This window comes from Sinohyriopsis cumingii, chromosome 12 (genome assembly GCF_028554795.1).
Source record: "Sinohyriopsis cumingii isolate HCF-2022 chromosome 12, ASM2855479v2, whole genome shotgun sequence".
NCBI lineage: Eukaryota > Metazoa > Mollusca > Bivalvia > Unionida > Unionidae > Sinohyriopsis > Sinohyriopsis cumingii.
Window position 1 is genome coordinate 107,841,785 of NC_142972.1, and position 25,866 is coordinate 107,867,650.

At 35.8% G+C, this 25,866-nt stretch overlaps 1 protein-coding gene across 1 annotated transcript; it reads right to left on the reverse strand.

Moving 5' to 3' along the window:
- Window positions 1-1,367: 1,367 nt before the first annotated feature.
- On the reverse strand, window positions 1,368-25,146 carry LOC149787217 (uncharacterized). Its single transcript, XM_089977717.1, has 9 exons — window positions 25,017-25,146; window positions 20,323-20,543; window positions 16,650-16,810; window positions 15,296-15,523; window positions 14,264-14,445; window positions 13,259-13,433; window positions 5,256-12,365; window positions 4,824-4,988; window positions 1,368-4,361 (listed from the first exon to the last, which is right to left on the reverse strand). The coding sequence occupies exons 2-9, from the start codon at window positions 20,529-20,531 to the stop codon at window positions 4,243-4,245; spliced, it is 8,349 nt and encodes a 2,782-aa protein (XP_089833843.1). The 5' UTR covers window positions 20,532-20,543; window positions 25,017-25,146; the 3' UTR covers window positions 1,368-4,242.
- Window positions 25,147-25,866: the final 720 nt, after the last annotated feature.

Genomic DNA, 25,866 nt, shown 5'->3' on the forward strand with positions numbered 1-25,866 from the left:
CCAGCTTGCGAAACAATGAGCTGGAGTCTTCTTATTTCTTCTTTAAATCTTGCCTGGTGCAGAATTTATATCCCATTTATCGAGATAGCGCTCTAAGATCAACGCACCCTGTGAAGCAGGCAGGTCATTGCGGAGCAGCACCTTATTAACTGAGGGCTGCCCAGCTAGTAATCAGGCAGTGATACAATGGTTTCATTAAAATATTGCAGAGTACCCGTCATACATTATCAGTATTAGTTCATACCAGGATTAGTTCGGTCATTAATGCCTTTTGTGGTTGATGACAGTGCATCGTAATGAATACTTGCTAATAAACTCGGTACTGGTTCACCATATTGGAAAATTTGAGTGCGCTATTGCTTGTATAAACATATGTCTGAGTACCTGACACAAGAACACTTGAATATTATATTAGTCCTTGTTACCTTAGAGTGTACAATATGCACATTTTAAAAAGAAAAATGCAATTTCATGCAAAAAGCACTGTGAGTTATCTATCTTCAATATCCCTGGACGAAATGTTACAAGGCGCACAGGACCGAGCTCCCACTTGCTTTTAAATACCATAAATTGGTCAAGTTTGATACATAAAATGAATCTGCTTCATTTTTACAATTTGTAAGCATTGTTAATTTTATATTTAAATTTATTTTCCTAAATTCAAATTTGTTTTAAAAATTCTTTTACAACTTAATTTTGCAATGTTTTACTTGTAGACAGTCATTATCATTTTTTACAATTAGGTCTTACTGCAATTGACAATAATAAGGCGTCTCAAAAGCAATCGGTCTAAAACATACAACCTGTGGAATATCGACACTACACACTTTTTGACAGTTGTCATGCACCTTGTTTGCTGTGAACATAAAACATCTTTGTGAATAAAGTTGAAATAGTCTTGGAATGCAAATTAAATAATCTGATTATAATTAGACATAAATATGTTGGCCTGATAATTACTTGTTGTCTCAATCTATTTGTTGAGCATTTCATGTCTCATTATGGTAAATAATCGGCATTAGCATTTTTGCGTTGGTATATATGTTTATTAAGGCGTCACTACAAAGTGAGTATTGAGGCATTATTGCTGGCCCGGAAGTGAAATCTGATCCATTGCACGATGGTTTGATTACAAAAGAGACTCCAAACAAATTCCAATTAACCGATGGTGATATCTTCACCGTGACTTCATCTTTGAATATATTTAAATTAATATAACCTTTATTATGATTTGGACATACTGGAATGTTCCACAATAACCAATGTATGCGTATACAGGAAGCAATATAATTATGATCTGAGTACGGTTGATAAACGAGAAAACCACAATGAAATTGAGATGGGAGGATTTTTAAGATAACAAGGTGTTGAATTTGCACATTTTATTCAGTTTGCAAATAGAGCATATGTAATTGTTGCTCCGTTAATTATATATATCTACATATACATTAGCATTCCCTTCAGTAGATATATATTTCTGTAAAGATCAGTTATTATGATGAAAAACATTAAGCTAGGAAGCAGAGACATGCTGTTGCAACAAACACATATGCTTCAGATATCCTACACGATGGACAAGCTACTTAATTTGGAAAGGCGCTTTGAAAGTCTTCCATCGAAGGCTATCTTTGGGTCATGTAAAATTTTGTTGTTTGTATCATTATCTGTATGGCACATACAAGCAACAGAACGTAATTGAACATGGCTGTATTCCACATTCAAGTGTACATTACGATTTATAGCTGCAAATATGAATAAATTGGGTTACTATACAACATGCACGTGTAACATTAGCTGCAAATGAACATGGTATGCAAATAAAATTATAGGAGGATATTAATGTAACCATGATAAAAACAGTTAATTCATTTTAAGGATAGTGTCTTCTTGCTATCAGCTTTGATTGGCAAAATATGTAATTTTCGGACATTGAATTCAATCTTTCATATCCCACTGTTAAACATTTTCTTTCTGAGCCATATATAATAACATATGATTAAATACATCAGTATCTGTCTAAAATATCTTACTATAATAATGACAATCAAAATAATCATAATCTTATCATCATTGCATGACGCATTAACATTTTAAAATATTCCTAACATTCTGAGGTTATTAGATATTTGTTACTTTTCTTACTATGGTAATGTTTTTATCTATTTCCAAAATACTCATGAGTTTGATTTTACCTATTAACTAATGTATCACGTTCCTTAGTGTTATAGCTGTATCTGGCTTTTCTTTTAATGGCATTTCATCTTGTTCTTTTCGTCACTGAAAGTTTCTTAGTCGCTCATTTTTGTACGATTCATTTGTGCGTATAGACCAATCTTCGCTAGTTTTGTTTTAGACATAGTGATCAAAACCAGGAATTATTTCAAGTATTCTCATGGTTATGCCCTGACCTTCTGATAAGCTAGGGATATGAACATTCAAACACAATATGAGCATTTTGTTCTTAATTTATCAACTCATTACTATCACGTGCGGTTAGAACACACTCTATAACACTCCGTTTGAGTATATATGACACGATGGGGTCTTCTTAACTTTCGGCTCTCACAATTGTATTAATATATTTGTTACCATTTATCTATTACTACTATAATCACACGTATATACATTCTACATTTAAACCTAAAGAGAAGCATGCTTAGAAAACACAGTCAAATTAAATATACAAAACTCAATCATGTAATCAAAGTATTCAAAATTAAATGACTATTGTTCGGCAAGAACATACATTTGTCTATCTGTCAGCTTGCTGGTCACAAATCTGACATCAAGACAACCCCAACAAACTACACTATAATACACCATTTGACTGCACTTGAAATTTCCAAAATCAGTACCTTCATACTGAATTCATAGTCTTTGCATGAAAATGAGATTGACAATTTACATAAAATTTAAGTCCAGCTCTTCATTCATTCATTCATTCATTCATTCATTCATTCATTCATTCATTCATTCATTCATTCATTTATTCAATAATTCATTCATCCTGCAATCTTTCCCTCTAATCAAGTATATATGAAGTACATTTATACAACAATGCAAGACACTGTCTGATAAAGATTATATTGTACCACGTTTGCATAAATCCAGTACGTAAACGTAAGCAAAATCATCGTTTTCTTTTATACGGTTTACTTCAGCACGAACATATTTGTTCTAGTTTGCATAGAATTATACTAATTTACATTTAATTAGAATTTTCATTTATTAATAAATCACCCCTGGAAAACAATGATCTTTACGAATGAACGGAATAAATCTTTACTCTATTTATCTGTCAAGCTGCATATTTTTTAAATTTCTCCTCTATTAATATCCCTTACTGAAGAAGTTTAGTCTAATCTATTTGATAAAATAACATATTAACACAAGTTATAACGGTGTAACGTTTCATCCTCATCGAACTAAGACGAGTATGAAGAAACGAAAGTGCACTTCAAACACTGATTTTCTTGCATCACCGTCCAAAGTCCAATTGATTGACTGTTGAAATATATATGAACTTACCACTAAAATCTGTGTTGATACTGATGGGCGATATGTGGGTCTAATGTCGCCAGTTCATTAAAATGTGCAATTTTGCTGCGTGCAAATCTTTCCGGAACAAACCTACGTACACTTTATACACTTAAGATAATTGGTTACAGCCATATATAGCGCGAAATTCAAAATGGCCACAGGGCATAGGGTTGTGCTATTCCACGTGGATATACAAGTCATCAAACATAGCGTTTGTTCCGGAAATATAAGGAACATGTTAGCTGCCGGTAGCTCTATGGCGGCGTGAAATAACGGTAAGATCATCTATGTGTGCAGCCCAAACTGGCAGCCATAGTTGCATGTGACTGACACAGTATACATCATCAATGCACAACACAGATTAATACTGACATACTCACAGTCTGCAGAAACGTCCACCAAAATCGTTTTCCTATATGGCCTTGTTAATGATATTAACCTGTAATTCTAATTTTGCCTTATTTTGGGCGAATATAATGTGACGCAGCACTTTTATCTGTCAAAATAGAATATATTAGAGTTTGCCTATAATTAGCAAAGAACAATATAAACTTAATCTCAATCATGTAGAAAAATGGAAAGGTATACAAATATATTTTCCAAACAACAACTTCTGCTCTTGCCGCGAACAACTAGGCCAAGTTCAAATAGCCTTAGCCATGCCAGTGGCACTATGTACACATTACACACTCTGTCTAGGTCTCAGTTGCAGGCGGTACATATCTGCTTGACAGCATCCATCCACTTGTATGCCAGCCTTGCAGATGTTGTTTTAAAAATGTACGACCTCTGCTGGGTGCGGAAAATTAGGGCACACTGTCCTGCAAGTAAAAATGTATTCAATATAAATCAGATGAGTTTAATAGGTGACAGCCTTTAGTGATTGTTTAGAATTAAAAGATTAAATGCGTCAAATAAACGTTTATCACTAAATGGTACACACATATTGCGTGTGAGAAATACAATATTTTGCGCAACTGGCTATGCAAGTAAGCGTTTTCTTAATATTTTACTTCAAACTCTGTTTTAAGGCATTTAAGAATATTATGCTTCCACGTTGTCCATAACTGAAATTTCCCCTCGGTAAATGGAAACGGTAACAAAATGTATTATCCTTAATGTTAATGTGTCCAATACATATTTGAAGTAAACTGCACAGCACTATGTACATTTTTCAAATCAAGCGTGATTACATCAGAATGAACTGTAGATAGTTGACTTGAGAGGTTTCGATCTATCACTGTTATATTTGGTCTCCTAACCATCTTGTAATAGTGACTTACCATTAATGATACATAGTGATATTTCTTGTACTGTACTTGAATGAAGGGTCCTGTCCTGTCGAGCTGTTTTTTTCCCCCATTTAAGAACAAAGTGTGATGACGTGCTTTCAAGCGTCACAGCTACTCGGTGATCCCACCCCTTGGATGTCTGCTTCGTAAAATATCCTGTATATATTGTGAAGGTTTTATATTATTATTATTTCTGTTTATGTTGTGAAAATAGATAAGTAATAAAAAGGTAATGTAAAGTGAAGAATTTAATTTTCTTTTTTTCCTAAAAATTGAAGGGATTTCTTGGTTAATTCCTTAAATCTGCTATTTTACAGAATCAGTATTTGAGACTATCATTTACATGTATAAATCCCGCATTCACGTAGTTCATTTAGGGGAAGTGTGTTATAATGATAAACATATAAAAAAAGAAAGAGAAACCTGTAAGAAATGGATAAGGCGTTCTTGTGTAAACATCCAATTTCGAATTGACCAATATTCCACTCAATGTGTCCGTCTTGCTTTCCTCTTTTTTGGCTTGAATGACACTGTTTAGTTGGCTACGCAATGCATTTGTCTCGACTGTCTCCTCAATCAATACTGTGCTGTTCAGAGGCTTCTCTAAGGAGGTTGTGTTTTGTTTGTTCATGGAACTATCGAATTTCTTTGGTTGCGTGATTGAAATTTCGGCTGATAATTTTGTCTGGTTGGAGACAGTGCCTAAAAAACGTTTCTTTTCAGAACAGGAACGTTCTATGAAATGTTTTGTCGAACCAAGCTCAGGCAGATCTCTTATTTGGCAACTTGGAGTTCTTGTCACATGTTCGATAATTTCTATCATAAACTGAGACAAAGAGTTTCCAACCCGTGCGTCCACGACAGCTTCATTGTAGGCGCACTCAAGGTCAATGGTCTTACTGTTTCGGTCATATCTTATGGTAACGTGTGTTTCATAAGTGCCGCTGATGTGGGCAATATAAAAAGGCTTTAATTGAGGTGAATCAGGAACTTCATAGTAGTCCATATTTGTCAGACCAGCCATATTGAGGCCATGTCTTTCGATGTTTTTAACTAGGGTTTCCTTCATTGCCTGTTTAATCATAATATATGGATATATATTATTATCAACCGCTTCAGCAGTTAAATCAGCATTTTGGGATACATATGATTCCAGGGATTCATTAGGATTGATATGCGCTACCAACGGAAATGGGTTGATTAGTCGACTTATGACCTTTCTAAATTGGAAAATATGGACTCTCAGGTCGACTCTTGTGATGATTGGAATATACATACTCCTTGTAAGCATGTACAACAGGAGCTGGTATATTGACGCAAAGAACTGGAAGAGAGTGATCTTTCTTTCCTGAATAAAGCTGAATACATCGACCTGATGTCTGGATGGTAGTCTTGTACAGTAGTATCGACTGTAAATGCTATTAATTGGTTGGAATGTTCCGTCTCCAAGAGTGATGGGATCCACTGCATCTATAAAGTATCTGTTCCAGAACTCCTGTAAATGGTTCAACCTTGGTTTTAGAAATCGTTTCAGTGTCGATTGGATATTTGGAACATTTGGTTTTTCGTCTATGATTATATTGTTTGCAATTCGCTCTCCGATTTCAGATAGGTCCTGTTTTAAAATTCCAAAAGAATTGAGATCGAATACTATCTTGTGTGCCACCAGTCGCAGGATCGTTTTACTTCCATTACGAAGTATATAAAACTTAACCGGTAGTTCTTTGGTAACATCGATCTTGTAATTCATCCTGGGATCACTTTTTTGTGGTATCGTTAACATATCAATTTGCTCATCAAATCCAATCAAAGATCCTGATCCCACTTCTTCTGGCGCTAGAACTATTGCTTCATATTTTCCTCCTTGAGTGTGCTTGAAAACTGTTCTCATTTGTGGATGTCGCTTGTAAAGCAATTCGAGCACTTTTCGAAGTCCTTTCTCTGAAATATGTGGCGCAACATCGAAGTCAACGAGAATGAGAAAAGTATGGTCATTTGGCTTTTGTTCATAATCCTTCAAAATAACCTCTTGGATGTAAGTTATCTCAGTCTTTGGAGTCGAGGCTACAGCGTCGACTGTGACTGCTGTCATGGATAATAAACCAGAAAGGATTTCATCAGCAAGATCAGACATTTTTGTCTCACTAGAAAGCAGTTTCAATATGGGTACCTCGTAGCCAACATATTCCGAAATTCGATTAACAAAACTCATTGCGGCCATCGAATCAACGCCTAGAGTCATAAATGGCGTTTTCGGTTCCAGTGTTTCGATGTCTACAAGAAATACTTCGCTGGCGGTGTTGTAGATGATACTTAGGATCATTTCTGTCTGATCCACGACTGACATTTCATGAAGAGTCCTAAGATCCATGCCAACATCATGTGTCTCAGCACTAGCTTGTGTTACTTTATCGATAAGTTCAGATGATATCAAAGATTCGAATGTTGTCTTCCAACTCTTGCTGGAACTCTGCAACAAGCTTTTGGTGAATTTCGGCCAGTTAAATGAATTGTAGGTTATTTGTGTCACACCCGTCATCAATGCGTGCAAGAGACAGGTTCTGATCTGTGGAACAGTCAGACTATGAAAACCCACTTTTTGCATCTGTTCTTCTATTGCTGGATTGTTACTTGCCATACCGACAGTCATTGGTCCCCAGTTAATACTCTGTCCACACAATCCCAGAGCTTTCCTGTAATGGGAAACCGAATCCATAAATGCATTCCCTGCTGCGTAGTTTGTTTGACCTGCATTTCCTAATACAGATACAATTGAAGAATGCATAACAAAATAATCAAGCGGGAGATGAGTCGTACACAGATGTAGGTTCCACGTTCCTTTCACTTTAGGCAGAAGTACCTTTTCGAGCATTTCGTCTGACATTTGAATTAGTAGGGAGTCTGACAACACTCCAGCTCCATGAAAAATTCCCTTAATTGGCGTGCTTGGGAATTGTGATTCTATATAATTAATTCCATTTTTAAGGGACGTAACATCTGAAATATCCACTTGAATGCTAATTATTTGACATTTATATTGTTCGATCAATCCTTCAATCCTCTTCAATTGCGATGAATCAGGAGATCTTCTTGAGAAATTTACGATCATCCCTGCACCTTTCTCTGCAAGGAGGATAACAATTTCCCATCCTAGGCCTGTCAGGCCACCAACGACTATATAACATCCGTTTGACGTAAACAGATCTCTACTTGAAGATTTTACTACCATTTTTGTGTGTCCGTCTTTCTTAAGAGATAGCGTTAGGGCTGGTATGGGTAACACTGATGTGTTTTCTGCCCAGGCAACGTCATTAGACTGATATGAATTGGCCGCTTCGGTGCCAACAGCTAGTAGCTTATCCTCGACAGCCTGAGATAATTCCAAGTTAATTTGCTTACTAAAGTCAGTCTTTTCTAGCCAGCAAAATACAGGACCGAGGGCGTTGCGAAGTTTACATGGTGCAAAGATATTATTAGTATCCAAGACAAACACATCAGTGTGAGGATATTTCCTTTGAATTGCTCGTTGAAATGAAGTCGATAAAAACTGCCGCAACGTGACTAGTTGGTTGAAATATCCTTGCCCCAGGAATCTGTGAAACCATTCATCTAATGATTTAACACATGCTAAAAGAATTATCGACTTTTCATTAAATGTTACTTCTCTTTTGATCTGGTTGACCGTCATAACTGTCACATTTTGATTACGGTGTCTGAAAAGACTTTCGACAAGTTCCTTCAAATGCAATGATTGATCGTCAGTTATTGCTATCAGATCGCCCCTCAGTTTCACTTCTTCCGCTATACTCCAAAGAATAGTAGCGGCCGTTACCAAACCGGGGCGATAATTCCTTAGAGTATTCATCGGGCAAGTAGCATAGCGAGGCACGCTAAGATATGCTGTAGATACCATTGGGTAGCACACCACAAGTTTTGTTCCTCGTGTAAACTTGTGGTTTTCGTGACTGAATGCTATTTCGTATCCGACTGCCTCCAGATGCAGTATTTGATAATCAGATTTTTCCACTTTTTCCCACACATCTGTACAATCTGTATCCTGGTCTTCAGTCAATGAATAAATGTTCTCACTATGGAGACATATTTCTTCAAGGGCCATTTTAACACTTTCATCGAGGTTGTCATTATAATTCACAGAGACAATGTTTCTCTCACTGACTATATCTGACACTACAAGACACGGTTCATGTATTCTGTCTGGTTGGGATGACTTAATCAAAGCCATTTGGCCATCTTCCAACTGGTTTACGTTGATTTGACGCTCTAATAGTTTTTCATCAAAGCGAGCAAATGTTTTATGATATAATTCCCCATCAACAATTACTAGTTCTTCAGGAAATTCAGGTGGACATTTTCCAGATGCAACTACGGAGATCAGTAAACCAAGCTGAGACAACCCAGATTCTAATGCTGGATAAATGTCAATCAGATATATTCCCTGCAGAATATCTTCTTTTTTTGCCATAATTCCTTCTTTTGTCACTGATTTAACCAAACCCCACAATTCAGCACCGTATAAATTTGGCTCTGAACTTTCCATTGACCTAATATTTTGAGTTGCTTCGGTTACAACAAACAATGGTACTAAGTATTGCTGCTCATATAGAACCATAATAAGGTCTGTTAACTGTTTGAAAGACCTTTTTAACGTGTCCAATATCACTTTACTGTTCTCATTATGCGACTGAAGTCTTTGTCCGGGTGCATATATTATTCCTCCTAAGCTATCAGATGAGATCATTTCAAATACTTCACGAAAAAACGTTTGCCCTAATGCTCGCCCATTCATGTGAATCGGTTTTACAGTCCCGTTTACTGACAGGGACTCTAATTTAGCCATACTTTCAATATTGCAAGTAAATGCAAAGAATGTTTTCTTAGTACAACTTGAGGCCAGTATGGTTTCACTTTCAATGAAATATTTCTGCCAGGACTGCCAAAATGCGATGTCTGTGTCACCATTTCTTGGATCACCTATTGTCTGTGTGTATAAATGTGTATACTCAACGATTACATGTCCGTCGATTGTAGTTAGAAGTGAATTGTAGTGTCCATCAGGGTACACTTTAGAGTACACATACATCTTCTTTTGCAAAAACTGGTTGTAAATGAGATGCCCGACACCTTTTGGAAGCCTCTTCTCATCTGGATTACCTGTAGTAATAACTGCTATAACCTGGAACATTGCATCTAATATTGCAGGATGAAGAATGGTATGTTTCATGTCGTCAACTATGATATCTGGTACAACAAGCTCAGATAGGCACTCCGTTTTGTTTTTCCACGTTTTCACATTTAATGTAAGTGTATCACCATATGTCAGACCTATATCCTCGAGGTTGTCATAAACATTACATTCTTGGATACAACGTTGCTTGATCGATCGAAGTTGAACTGGCAATCTTCTTGGTAGGGTCCTTTTGCCAATCGTTCCAGTAGTGACTACGACATCCTTATGGTTTACGATAAACTGCAAACTCCCCACATGTACTTCTTCAGTACTTACATATAACTCGCAACTTTTACCCTGCGACAGGGCAACTGGACGTTTGAAATCCAAGGATACTTCGATATTGTTTGGGGTGGTTTTCAGTACATGTGTTCCAATAAAGAATGCAACTTCTGCATAGGTTGCTCCAGGCACTAATACAGTTTCCTGTAGCTTATGATCGAATACAAATGGTGTCGAAACAGGATCTATATGCACTTTGAATCTACAATATCCTGTTGCTGGGCTTATAAATGGATGAACTCCTGCAACTCTAATGATTCCTTCACGACGTAGTTGTGTAAGTTCTGGCTCAAATAAGCCCTTCATTCTATTGAAGTAGTACTGTGGAATGTCAGTGACTGTTTCCCGCTCAGGTATTATATTTTTCCATTCGAGGTCCATCCCGTGCTCGTACAATGTTCTGAGCGACGCGAGGATAGTGCGTCTCTCATCGTTGTCTTTCATTGAGCTGAGACAGAGTGTATTTGTATTAGGAAGAATATTCCTAATGTGCCCATGAAGTACAGGTCTAGGGCCAAGCTCTATAAACACATTGAGACAGTCTGTTCTTGAAGACTGTTCAATTGCTTGACTAAATTGTACAGGATAGCGCACATTTTTAGCCCAATAGGCTCCCGTTGAAAGACTGTTATCAATTATTTGTTTTCCAAGAACCGTTGAATAATGCTCGATAGACGGAGAAGTACCGTGCAATTCTTTTAGGTTTTCCTGGACTTCCCTTTGACAGCTGTCAACAACTTGGCTGTGATAGGCACACATTACATTGAGTACTTTAAGAAACACATTTTCTGACTTGTGTTCGTGTTTGACGCGTTCTTGGATTCTTTCGATTGCATCTGCGTCGCCAGCTATGGTGCAGGCTTTTGGGCTGCTGTATACAGCAATATTAACATTTCCTGCGTCCTTGGCACACATTTCCTGGATGATCTCAACATTAACATTACTGACTACCATCATTTTACCCCTTGTTTTCTTGGCAAGAATATTTGATCTGTGGTAAATTACTTTCACAGCTTCTGCGAGGTCAATCGCTCCAGACGCATATGCAGCTGCTACTTCCCCTACTGACTGGCCAACAACGGCATCCGGTTTAATTCCCCATGATTTCCATAGGTGATACAGTCCAATCTGACAAGAAAAGATAGCTATATGAGATGTAAAAGGATCACTTAAGTCAGCCGAAGTCTCCAACTTCTCGAGTATAGACCATGTCGTCAAAGGGGTCAAAAGCTTGTCTACACACATCACTGCATCATGGAATATATCTTGAGATGATATCATTTCTTTACACATGCCAGTCCACGTGGTGCCCACTCCACAAAAGACGAAAATAAACCGCATTGTTTGGGCACGGACCGGTTTTTTTGTCTCGACTGTATTTAGTATATTGTCACATTCTGTAACGACATCTATATTCCTCGCAGCCAAAAATGAAATTCTGTATTCGAAGTGGTCTCTTCTACACGTTGAAGTGAATGACACGTCGGCCAGATCATAGTCCTCTTCCTTCTCAAAACATGATTTTAGATGCACAAGACATCCACGGAGAGAAACACGATCTGCTGCGGAGACACAAATCAAGTGCGGTGCAGTGGCAGGCTTGATTTTGTTAATCTTTCTTTTTGTGACTTGTATCTGCTGTAGAATCGCGTGACTATTTGTTCCACCAAATCCAAACGAGTTTATGCATGCAACTCTCTTCAGTTCTTCGTTGGGCTCCCATACTTCATTCTCTAGAGGAACTCGAATGTCATACTTATCAAAGTCAATTTTTGGGTTGAAATTCTTCTTTTCCGGGTCGATATGCAATGATCGAACAATCAAACCGTGCTTCATCATAAGAAGTACTTTGATCAATCCTGCTGTCCCTGCACTGGATTCAAGGTGACCAATATTGCTTTTAACGGATCCTATTGGTATTTTAGCATTCCTTGTTTTATTTCCGGTGAAAAACTCTCCCAGCACGTTGGCTTCTATAGGGTCTCCAACTGGAGTTCCTGTTCCTGAAGAGAATATAATGTTAATTAGTTAAAGCTTTCTTTTGTTTGAGAGCATGCAAGGAGTAGAATGTAGTATAACATAGAAGGCAAAAGTCTTTGAACTGGAGAAAATTTGTTTTCTTAAGAATTATTTTTTTGTTGAAGGTGGTGCTAGAATAAAACCATATTTTATATAGTGGTTGTAAAAGATAAGTGGGATGAAATAAACTTAAATGTATATCGGGAAGCTAAAGATACAGCGAATAATATTTCCTTGGATTTATATCGCGTATATGTATCTCACAAGGCACTTCAGAGCGAACGTTTCTTATGAATGCATGTTTAGCACTTTAACATATTTAGTGTACTATTTAAAATGTCTTAACAATTTAAATAACTTATTGATTATCTCTCGAGCGATGCATGCGATGGTCTTATAGGGTGAGTAACTTAGCGAAATTATTTTGACGAGTATTGTATAAGATGGTGTTTGAGCGTAAGTTACTTGTTGAGATTCAATCTTACGGGTGCTTTGTGAGATGAATTCATTATACAAAGCGAAGATGGTGCAAACTTGGCCGAAATCTTTACCTCCGAGATTTATAATATGACGGACCAAAAATGGAAAATCATTCGTTCACATAAATTGTATCTTGACTTGTAAATTGTAAATTCGAATATAACACCATAATGGAATCTGATCACATGATGGCGTATAAAGGAACGCTCAAAACACTATACTGATGACATTATGATTTTGTTTAAATTACAATTTCTCATTTTTAGTTGGAATTACTATAGACCAATTACTGTAAGAAGTTTCTTTCAATTTCGTTTTCAAGGTTTAGTCTTGCGCAGAATGTGTCAGAGGTACTTATTTCAATAGATTGATACTTAAGTACATAAAGCGAACTTGCCATGAGCCTCTATGTACTGAATCTGTGACTTGTCAATGTTGTGCTTTTCATATACAGTTTTCAGAAGGTCCAGTTGCTGTTGGGTTGAAGGAGCTGTGATTGGATGCGCTGTGGCGCCATCCTGATTGCATGCAGTGGAAATAACCGCCCATATCTTCCTGTTCTTCTGGAGAGCCTGACATTGGAAACAACTGTATTACTATTATGCCAGTGGATTGACCAGACGATTATACAGAAATATGTATAGACTTCAAGCTTCTAAAGATTCTAAAAAATCAAATACTAGTATTCAGTATTAGTTTTAGATGAAAGGGGAAATATGGCGGATCGGCCTTCATCTTGTAAACCATTGAAACATATGTAATTGTTTACCTAGATTTGTAATTGGTTACCTATTTCTGTCCGTATTATATTATTTTCTTCTAAAATCAACAGGCTAATTCGACTAAGCCAATCTTTTGACCCTACGGAAGTTTTTCTTATATCGATACAAATGTAGTATATAAGTAGGACGTCTTCTTTCCCAGTAATTCGATCGTATAGGTTAAGTCAAAATAAAAATTAAAACAACAACTATACTAGCAGATTTAGCAAACAATATTGCACATCAATATGTACAGACGTCAACTTCCTATACAAAATCAAATGCTAGTATTCTATTCAGTGTTTATTATGTAAATGATGACGGAGGACATATGAAAGATTGACCTACATATTGTACATTATTTGAAACTATGCAATTTGTTTAATCTAATTTGAATAAAAAAACGAAAAATTGCCTAAAACCAAGTGAATGAATTCGGATGATTTCTGTACTAGTGGACATTTAAGTCCATGTGATATTATTTGCTTATAAAATAACGGGTACTTATAAGATTTCTTTAATTAAAGCATTATCTTATAGGCAAAGAAGCTGGTCTTTTATAGGTAAACATTTAGCAGATAAGTATGGCTTCTTGTTTCCTACTGTTAAGAGTTCATAGTCTGGATTAGAATAAAACCTACCGTTTCCAACCTCTGTAAAATTACAACTCCGCATCCCTCGCCTCTGGCGTATCCATCCGCCATGTCAGAAAATGCGTGACACTGTCCTTTAGCAGAGATCATCCGGGCTCTGCAGAGAGTGATGAATGTCTCAGGGTACATGATGCTGCTCACTCCCCCGCATATTGCCATATCATTTTCATCTATTGTCCAATAGAAGCAAATACATCAATTAGTATGACGTAAATTCGATTTTTACTGAATTGGTCACTACGGTCAGATAAATAGGATGATCAAAATCAGACAAATCTCGTTGCATTCACTATATTAAAGCTATGAGCTTCAAGCCTTTTTATTTTCAGAATGATATTAAGTCGTCAAGGTCTATACACGTTTTGTAGAACATATCTTTTTATGTTTAAGCATGAACAAAGAAACACATATATATACACTACTGTATACTCACAAGCATAAACTTCTTTGGATATGTTAATATTCATTGTTGAGCGTCGGATGGATTTATAAATCTTTGTTAAATAATAATAATGATAAAATAAATACAGTATAAAACCACAATGCTCGATCACTAATAAATTAACAACAGAACATCTCTGTTATAATTTACACTAAATGAACACACATAGAAGAAACACCGGCACACATAATGAAATATGCAGTAAAACCACGAGGGCAGAGAAGAGGCTGAAATCTTAGAAATCAAACAGACAGAAATATGCACATACAAATTTACACGAAACTGCACAACGACATGATTTCATCTGAATGTATAATGATTTATATGGAATCGTTATCTGAACACATTATCTCACTCTCTTGACACATACATACATACATACATACATACACACATCCATGTACGTATATATATATATATATATATATATATATATATATATATATATATATATATATATATATATATATATATATATATATATATATATATCCACATTTGTTTACTTGAAGTAACACTAATCCACTGTACACATTTATTTTATGGTACCAGTGAATATAATGATTTTCAATTGCTACCTAATCTTATTGACTGGCATCCAAGATGGACAGCGACAAGAGAAGATGAGCAAGCAGTATCGATGGTCATACTGGGGCCTAGTAAATTGTAGACGTATGAGACCCGGGCTGATATGATGCTAGTGGATGTTCCGGTCACGCTGTAATTGGCATCTTTCTCTTTGTCAGGGTTCATGCCTACCTTGAAATCGTCGTACAAGGCCATCTTATAATCGTCGTTCATACAGCCTTATTTCAGAAAGAAATGATAATTTTCAGGTTTAAATTAAAATATTACATCAAAACGTAGCCCCATGTTGACTGGTTACAAACCCAAAATATTCATTGTCGCTGTTCATGTTATGTATTTTCATTTGCATGATAACTTTGTTTTCATTAATGACATTTTATGATAGAGTAAACGATAGAGAAAATAAGTATTACTGGATATGGAGTCTTGTTGTTCTTCTTTTCTTATTTTTGAGAAACAAAATTGAATATTTTAGCAGCCATTTACCTGTTAATGCAGATTTTTGCTTATCCACGATATGTTCCACGGATACATGTTCAAATAATATTTTTGATACGCAAACGTTTTGGTTTGATTTAGTTTGGTTTGATACCACATTTCAGCACATGATACGTTATTCATGCCGGCCAGTTATTTAGTGATGGAAGAACCCAGAAAGACCTCTGAAACAACCATTGACCCACTGAAGATACTGACAAGCTTTCTCGTCTACCCTCTTGTGTCACGGACTACTTAGTGTTGTATACAATATGTTGATGAGGTAATATTATCTGAGAGAGAGAGAGAGAGAGAGAAAGAGAGAGAATGAGAAAGTCTTTCACCATTTTAGCAAAAAGTAGGATTGTATAAGAAGAATATTGATGCTCAAGAAGAATATAGAAAACTATATAAAATGTGGAGAAAATAATACATAACTCAATCACCCTTCTTGTAACAACAAACACATTCAACCTGACACATAGTAACATTTCAAATTACCAAGCTCGCAAAAAAATAACTTTATTCCAAGTAATTTCTCTTATTTTCAAACAGGCATACATGGATAGCGGAAAACATGATTTTCAAATACATTAGGATGCAAGTGTATGCGTTTAATGGCATCTCGGCATGATAGTGGTATTATGGTACCAAAAAGATAAAGCTCGACAAAAGATAAACACTCCCATGCTTTCTGAATCTATTTGGTCATTGTCACTTTAACGCTTGTGATCAACAAGAAAATAAGTCATGTATATAAGTAATAAAACGTATTATCGAACCTGGCAACACAACGTACTTTCGATTATGGCATGGCAACGTACTCTCAAATCTGTTATGACAACATTTTTATTTGTATCAGCCTACCAATGTACACTCCTGTCTTCGAACCGCTCATATCCTTTCTCGTGATACCTCCATCTTCCAATGCCATGTGGACGCACTCTAAAGTGTACCGTTGCTGAAGGTCAATCCTCTCTGATTCGGCGTCACTGATGCCGAACAACCTGTTGTCCCACTCATCATGCCTAGTAGGGAATATTTGCATATGTCAAATAAATTTTTAAACTTTGTAAATTCGATCTGGATGCATTTCTAAAATACAGAATATGTTGATAATGCTCAGAAACTGTGGCATCATCGGAGGAGAAGGTACACAACTTGATATGCTCTTTCACGACTCCTGCTTAAATATATTTTGCCTTTCATATGTTCGCATAAATATTAAGTCGTTATCAGGAAAATAATGTAGCATCCCCAATAGAGATATAAAAATGATCGCTTTATCTGTTTTTGGAAGTGAAATTTAGTTGGGTCACAATGGCCAGAAGATTTGGTTGGCTGATTTGACTCGCACTCTCAGTGATTGGTTAAGCCGGTTTAGTCATATACGTGTCCGAGGAAATATCTGCAAAGGCAGACACGGATAGCAGAGTAGCTTTGAAAATGCATCCTGAGACGATGCATTTTGTATTGTAAAAGCAAACCCAAATAATAGTGTCACTTTTAAATTGAGAACACATTGCCTTGAAGAAAAGAGTATTGTTTTTCATATTAAAGCTTATACATTTAATATATTCGTCTTTAAAGGACCAATAAAATACTGAAAATTATCAATGATTGTTGTTATTGCTATTATTATTATTATTATTAGAAGAAGAAGAAGAAGAAAAAGAAGCTTGTACAAATATAAATGTTTGGAAAAATATCCCCACTGTCTTGTTGATTCTTTCCCTCGTCTGAATTGGTATATCCTTTCAATTTCACAAACCAAAATTACAGACGAAGTGTTATCGATTCTATAAGTGAAGTCAATGATAACCTTATCCTGATTTGTCTCGTGTTCATCATTGATATCTTCAATTTTCATTGACATATTCGTTATTGTTTCCTAACATCAATATTTTGTTGTATATCTTGGGCTACATGACATTCCATCCTCTTTATAAAAATAAAACATCTTCAGTGTTGAATGAGAATCACTCTATGTACGCTCACATCTGCACAATAGTAAAGATGCATGTGTTATTCGCGCTATTCAGCTTTAATGTATTAAATCAAGAACGTGTACATTACTCAGCAAAACATTTAATAATTGGATGCTTCTATTTACTTCATCTGACTTAAAAAATGAATAATATGATCGTGTTTAAGTATATAATCAAAAGGTTACTGAGTATTTAAAATATTGGGCCTTTGTTTATGTGGCGAAGAATGATCTTGCAAATTTGGGCATCCTGCGCCACATGGCATCAGGTGAAATAGTTTCAATACTCAGTTAAAAGCATGTATAGGTCCGCTCCGGTGGCCTAGAGGCTAGTGTATCCGCCTTGGATGCGAGAGGTTACAGGTTAGAACCCCTGCCAAGTCAAACCAAAGACTTATACAAATGGTAATAACAGCTCCTTTGCTAGGCGCTCATCATTAAGAGGTTAATGTTAGGACTGGTCGGCCTGGTGTCAAGAAAATGTGACTGGGTGGGACATCATGCTGTATGTCTGTAGCAAGATGCCCAAGTGCTAGACATCACTATAAACTGCCACACTGCAGACATGATAGCGATACGACCGAAAATTTTTTACGGCTACGTTTTAAATCCAAGGCACACACAATCACACACAAACAAACAGCATGTATATTATTAGACTTGTGAAACCTCTGACTTTCACGCGATACCGTCATATCTTTTCGTCGCATCATCGAATTGAAATGCAAGGTTTTATAAATTTAATAACATAATTATAAACCTTTGATCATATGCATATACAAAGCATCTTTCATGAGAGTTCATTTCAGTGCGTGATTTGGGATTTTAACATAGCTTTTAACAAGTTTTCAGGCATTTTGTTATCTGCAGTGTGGCAGTTTGTAGTAATGTCTAGCACTGGGGCATCATGCCGCAGACAGGTGGCATCCTGTTCCACCCAGTCACATTAACCTGATACCAGACCGACCAGTCCTAAGAGCAACCTCTTAATGCTGAGAACCAAGCGAGGCAGACCATTACTTAAAATACATCTTTGGTATGACTGATGAGGGAGTCACCTCATGAAATGATTCGATTAAATGTTGTCTTTTGCAAGTCTTGGCGTGCTAACTATTAAATTATGTACAATGTTCAAAACTTTTAATTGAAATGAACATACGTGCAAAATATCATTTTATTGGATTTTGTAAAAACAAAATGATTTTAATCGACCAAACTGCAGAATAAGGTGCAGAAATGTACAGAGGGTGGGGACTTGTTATAGTTACTACTGAGTAACGAGTTGGTATTCAGGAAGTTTAACATGAACTGAAATCAAAACTGATTAGAAGCCGAGAAATGTTCACCGATGTTTAAATTGTGCCTGATTAGAATAACGTGAACGTTTATATGCAATCACGCTGATCCAAAATGCATAGCCCCGTCTTCGATAGCAAAGTTTCGTCGACTCTTATATAGCATTATAGGGTAGAGTGTCAGAGTGAGTCATGGCAGTGATCTAAGAAAATAATTAAAAAAATATGTTGTTATTGCGCATGTTTTGGTTTAGCATTCTCTGTTTTTGCTTTCTACGCATTTCGATCTTTCAAAAGCAAAATCGTGCCATATTTTGAGATCCCTTGTTCTTCACGTGACACTGACTTTTAATAAAAGCTGGTGGAATATATTGTCGAAGCGAAATGCAATAATGTTTCTAACGTATATCAGCTTACTAAACCTGACATTCATTCCCCGTAGAAAGGAGTTAGTGGTGCAGTGCAGGAAAGACTGTGCGATTAAACTATTTTAACTTCCAATGGCCTATTTCAATAATAGTTTTGCAAATTTTAATCGAAATCACGGTATTGGGCGGGTGGCAAAGAAAAAGCTTCCATTAAAATAATCTGGAAAATATAGTTCGCAAAATTAATCTGTTTATAAAATTTTCATATAAGTATTACATGATCGTTTATTCATAATCAAATTTCACAAGATTCGATCAGTTCTAAACAAATGAAATTATAAAGGGATGGCTGGGTATGTATCGAAGCGTTAGTAGAAATGGGGTGCCTATTACTATTTGTGTCAATTTAAACTAATCATTCAAAAGTGAATGAAGAACAGTATCACGCGACAGATAAAATGCAACCATATTTCAGAAAAACCATTAAATACCTAATAGTTGGAATTATTAGTTCATAAAAATTTATCTAAATTTTAATAAAGGTCAGGGTATTAACTACTGCTACCAAAGACTAATTGTACTCTAGAGTGTTTGGATTTTATTTATTTGTATTTATACCTTTTTCTTTTGTTGGAATCCCAGCAGAAACTGGAGTCAAGCTTGAATAACATTTTGGTGTATAAACGCTTAATAGATCTCTCAAGTACATTTACAAAACGATAAAGGTTTTGTACTATTCTTATCATTGCATCCTCGGTCAGGAAGTTGGTGGAATATGTATGAACTACCCTCCCCACCTTACAAACTAACTAAACAATTCACTAAATATCCAGTTAAGTTATTAAATAATTAAGCAACTATCGTAGCACACAAGCAAATGGATAATGTACCTGTCCATGAGACCGGCATGAGTGGTATAAAGTTTACCCCCGGCGTTTGGATCAGGGTTGTAGAAAGCGTCGTTGTTCCATCTATGTTTGGGAATTTCTTTGACGTGGTTCTCTCCATTTTTGAGCAAGCGCCAAAACTCTTTTATGTTTTTGGCACCAGGGAACATACCTCCGATGCCGACGATGGCAATAGCGTCTTTGAGGTCCATCGTTCCATGAATCTGAATTAAAAACAGTACGTATTTATTATTGTCATTTCAATTAAAACAGTAGAGAATCGTGATATGTTCCTCATCGTCTAAATATTTAGGTGTGAACGACAGTAGTTTATCCCAACCCTTCGGAATCAGCACTAACACATAAATGCAACTTTGAAACATTATGACGTGTACTCCAAAAAGCGATTTCGGATGCATTATTTATAAAATTGACTATAAATAAGTTACAATAGGTTTCTAGACGGAAAACAGTGCCCTCCCATTCATAAATAGCTTCCCAGAAGAAATATAAACAACTATTGTTATAAATTGTTCGTGAAGCTTTTTGGCGAGACAGCAACGTTAGCACATTCCCTTGACATCATAATAAGATGGAGAAACTGAAAACTGAAACTAGCGTCAAAAGTGCGAACATAAAATGTGTTCACATAAAAGTAATTGCCCTTTTCCCGCTCACTGCACCAATTTGTAGTCGATTATACATGAGCAAACTGATCTAACGGCAAAACCTAACTAGACTGATTACAATTTCAAAACCCCATTTCCCGAAACTCAGCCCAACCACTTTCAGACTGTCCTATGGATCGAAATTAAAAATATGTTTGTATACGATGCTATGATTGAATATTTAATAATTGGTTAGACAATGTTTGAGAATGTCATAGTTATTGCACTTTCTATATTTAATCTTTAACCCATTTACAAGGCGTCTATTCGGTCGAGTAATGAATGACAATCTTCGTGCAAATGTTTATCAAGCAGAAAGACCATCTAATAGTTTATGTGATGCATCCCTGGACAGACAGATGGAGAAAAGACAGAAAAAGGGTATCACCGTATTCCGACGTTTCTTAAAAGTTGCGTGGATAATGAGATGCAGTCTGGCGTGCAATATAGGTTATAGTGACACGCTTTCGCCAAGGTGGATTTATACTTCTCAAGACGCGTTCATATGTCAAGTTAAGTTGTATGCTCCTCTGGATATTGATGCCTCAGAATTTGACCTAAACGCAAAACGATCAAAACTCTTGACACGCAAAATAAACGCAGTGATCCGATTATAATAAAATGGCTCTGCACCAAGGCAATCACGTGCATGCCTCTAGTGCCAATAATTCCTTGGAAACGGACCTAAACGCTAAACTGAACAGACGTGATTTCATCACGAAACGTGGATCACAGTGATCTATTTTGTTACGATATTAATTACCTGAATGTAATTATGGATGCCGAAGTTTATGTATCTAGTATAAAACATTACGGGGAATAGACCTAACGCAAACAGCAAAATAGTAATGCTGCATTTTATTAAACAGTCAGGTGATAATCATTGAAGAAAGTAAATTATATATTAGCTGATTTTAAGAAAGTTCTTAATAATAAATGCAGAACAAGTTTATGGAGCAAAGCTTTCAAAATCGACGTTTCGATGAAAGTATTTAATGTTTCGTATAACACGTATAAAAACATTAATTCAAGTATCGCAATCAATAGAAATGCTTTAATTCCCGAAGAAAAGGAACTGTGACGATGAAAATATACCACAACTAATACGTGCTGTACATTTAAATGACACTGGAAAATATCGTCAATGAGACATAGCAATTGCTTCAGACTGAGAGTCTAATATTCTTATCATGGTAATATCATACAAGATGTTAATTTTTTATATTTGCAATAATAAATGTTTCCTTGAGACTATTAAAGTTCTCCGAGGATGCAGATTTACTACAGAACTCATACAATCTCCAAGGAAGCAGCTCTCTAGAGATCCCTAAGGATACAGTTCTCCTAGAGATCAACAGTCATCGATAACTACTTTTAGCACGTATTGCAGTGATTGTAAGTTAAAAGTTAGTTAACGTGAACACGACAAAAGCACCAAACGTTGGGTGAAGATTATATGAATAAGGTAGAGTTTAAATATAAACGTGCGATCTTGGAATGAATTCCGTTCTCTTGAGATTTTTCTAATGCCAGAATATTTTTAGAAGCTATTAAGCAAACAATATCAGAAGTCACGATAAAACTATTTGTATTGAAGACCACATATATTGAATTGTAAACCTACCTATAGCTTGCTAGGTAATGGTATTCGATAGTACCAAGTACCTATTTTAATGTATGGATAAACAATTTGGGACTTTGAAAATTGATCAGTTATTGAGATAATTCATACAGACTTTCTGAGATGGGCTTGAAAGTGTAATGGTAGTAATTCGGTATGCATGCCGGATTGACAAAGTGTATGACAGCCACTTACCCATCGAGTGAAATGAAATGCCATCAAATGCTGTTATTATCGTATTCACAATGTCATATATCTGTTCTACTTTATATTTTGTGTTATATCAATTCTAAAAGAAAAAGGCTGTAATGTTCAAGGGTCTTTTTATAAGTTGAATGTTGTTGTAACAAACCAATTGACGTTATTTTCTACAGCACCTTACTTCCTTATTTATCATATTTACCAATTGGATCATTAATCTTCTGTGCAGATGCGATATACACGTCACGTGCACACAACTATCTATATATTTATCAATCTCTCCCTCTTTATATATATATATATATATATATATATATATATATATATATATATATATATATATATATATATGTGTGTGTGTGTGTGTGTGTGTGTGTGCGTGTGAAATTCGTAACCTGAGTGTAGATATCATTGTCTATGGCAAAGAAAACTGTTTTTCTTGTTTTTAAAATTTCATGTATAAGGGATTTCGTTTCTCATACACCATTTCATTAATCAAGGTTAATAATAGATGTCAGAAATTCGGGACGACAAATAGCCATTATTTACATAACAAAAGTGAATTAATGAAAGAAATATCATGTGCGTTTATTAATACAATGAACATAGCTTTGTAAGGCTTCTTTACTGGATATTTCACCTACGTTGTTTAAAATCAGGTCTGTTCTGCGAAGGCGTACTGCATGTGAATATAAACTAATTATATTAGCTCAAATGTTCACAATTAGACTTGCTCTACAATTACGCATTCCTTGTGTAGAGAGACTAATTATTTTGCATAAAAAATTAAGTCCATTCTATGACGGCTTTGTATATAAACTGATTATTTTAACGACGATGTTTAACATTAGATCTGTTATATGATGATACGTTCCCCGTGCATCAAAAGACCAATTCAGTGTTTTACTTTTCACGCCTTCGATAATGTTTAGAAAAAGATATTTAAAACAAAATTAATTTTAAAAGTCTAGGTAGACAAATGAAATTCATGCTGCACTTTACAAAGGGCGAATATAGGACTACATGATTCTTTGTTTTATTATATGTGGAATGCAACAGTGAAACTGCCCCATTATTCATATGAACAGCTTCTAAAAGTCGAAGTTACCTAAATTGATATTCTTATTTTAGAAAGATAAATAGGATACATGCATTGTAATGTACCTTACGGGAATACTTTCCATCTTTCAAACTAAAATGAATTTTTTTTTTCTTAAAAAGCAAGAGTAAATAACTTGAAAAAGAAAGTGGTGATAAAATTAAATTGTTATATAATAGTGACTAATACTAGGGATGTTTACAGATGTGGTATACAAAGCTGTGAAAAAGGTATACATCTTTATCTATTAAAGAGACCATTTTGAGAAGTACAAACAACTTAAATGTGTGTGTTAAACTTAAATGATGAGACAAATGGTAAATAGTTTGCTAAATTTATAGGATTGAATGTATTCGCATCTACGTTAAAACAATAAGTATATTAAAAGAGTAAAATGCATAACATACGTTGTAGTCAAATGGAATTTAAGACATGGGTCATATGAAAATAGTTTTGTTTGATTGAAAAGAGAAAACGCGCATAATCTCTTTGCGTAAGATGACAAACATATGAATTGGAGAGAGAGTGAGAAAGAGGGACAGAGACAGAGACAGAGAGCATCCGGACCCGTCGGGGAGGGTAAGGCAGAGCATCAGGACCCATCTTGTAAATAGATTTCATCCAGATATCTGGTCGTCCGGATTGTATCAGGAAGTATACCTTTGAATGGCTGTATCTGTATATTTTGGTCGTCCGGATGATTGAATTGTATCAGGGAGTAGAACTTTGTTTGACTGTCTGTATTTATTTTGGGTGATTCAATCGTTTCTCTATTTGAAGTGGGGGATATAATAATAGGCTTGATTGTATCTGTATCCCATGTGAGAGCTAATCATACATTCGAGTGTATCTGTATTAATAAGTATGTCAGTATCAACATTTGGAAACTTTGAACATATTTGAAAGGAGTTAACAAAGAAAAAGAAACGAAGAAAGATGCTATTTTTTAATTACTAATATATATATATATATATATATATATATATATATATATATATATATATATATATACAGAGAGAGAGAGAGAGAGAGAAAGATAGATAGATAGATAGATAGATAGATAGATAGATATAGCACGTGCAAATGCTGAAAAGTGAAAGTTCCTTACCTCTGGTCAAAATTGGAGAGGGAAATCTTAGACCGCATTTATTTGCACACAAATACTGCATTTTTCATGACTTCGGTTTTTTACTCCAGTGGCTGTGTGAGAAACGTACGACATGATCCTTTAAGAGCCACTAAAGCGATCCTATGCAGAGACTGGAGGTGCAGGTGTTATTTATAGCGATATGCAAATTACATTCTTAAACACCTCGTAAACTAATTGTGACCTTCTTGTTTGATTTATCGTTAAACATGTTGGGAAACAAAAACGCAACCAAATACCGTATTCGCTGATGTAAAAAACAGCCTTTAGCCAGAACAAGAAAACGCAGATTTGCCAGAATAGCACGTGCTTGTAGAGAATGATCTACGTTATTAATGTCCCATAATACAATGTCCTGCGCACTCTGCGATGCAGAGCTGGGTAATAACTATTGGTGGGATTAATATAGTAACGGGCAAGTAGACTAGGTATAACATGTAGCCAAACTAATTTGATGCTAAATGCTACAAGACCAGTTGACGATGCAATATTCATGCTACTCACACAGTAAAGTACCTAATCTCTTGTGGATTTAATATTTTGCAGCGCACGATAATCTTTACACTGGCAGCCAGACTATCTGATGGAGGAACACAACGCGCAAAACCCCGAGAAGATCAACCGTTCCATAGGACTGGCATGCATTCCCACATGCCGACATTACTCGAATTCGAAATTAGAAGAACCCACGCAGACAGAAGTGAGATGTCAGTACTCTGTAAAGATGAGCACCTACGTTCAGTCGGCCATTTGGGTGACATATACTCTACCATAAGAGCTGATGAAGAATGTTGGTGTTGTATATAAAGGG

Bases quoted from the DNA above. Each gene is read 5' to 3' on its own strand.
- LOC149787217 (XM_089977717.1), bottom strand. From the start codon at position 20,531: ATGGACCTCAAAGACGCTATTGCCATCGTCGGCATCGGAGGTATGTTC. The intron at 14,446-15,295 runs GTAGCAATTGAA...ATTGGACAATAG, and splicing joins ATGCCAGTCAATAAGATTAG to ATGAAAATGATATGGCAATA. The intron at 12,366-13,258 runs GCAAGTTCGCTT...TATTCTCTTCAG, and splicing joins TCAGTACATAGAGGCTCATG to GAACAGGAACTCCAGTTGGA.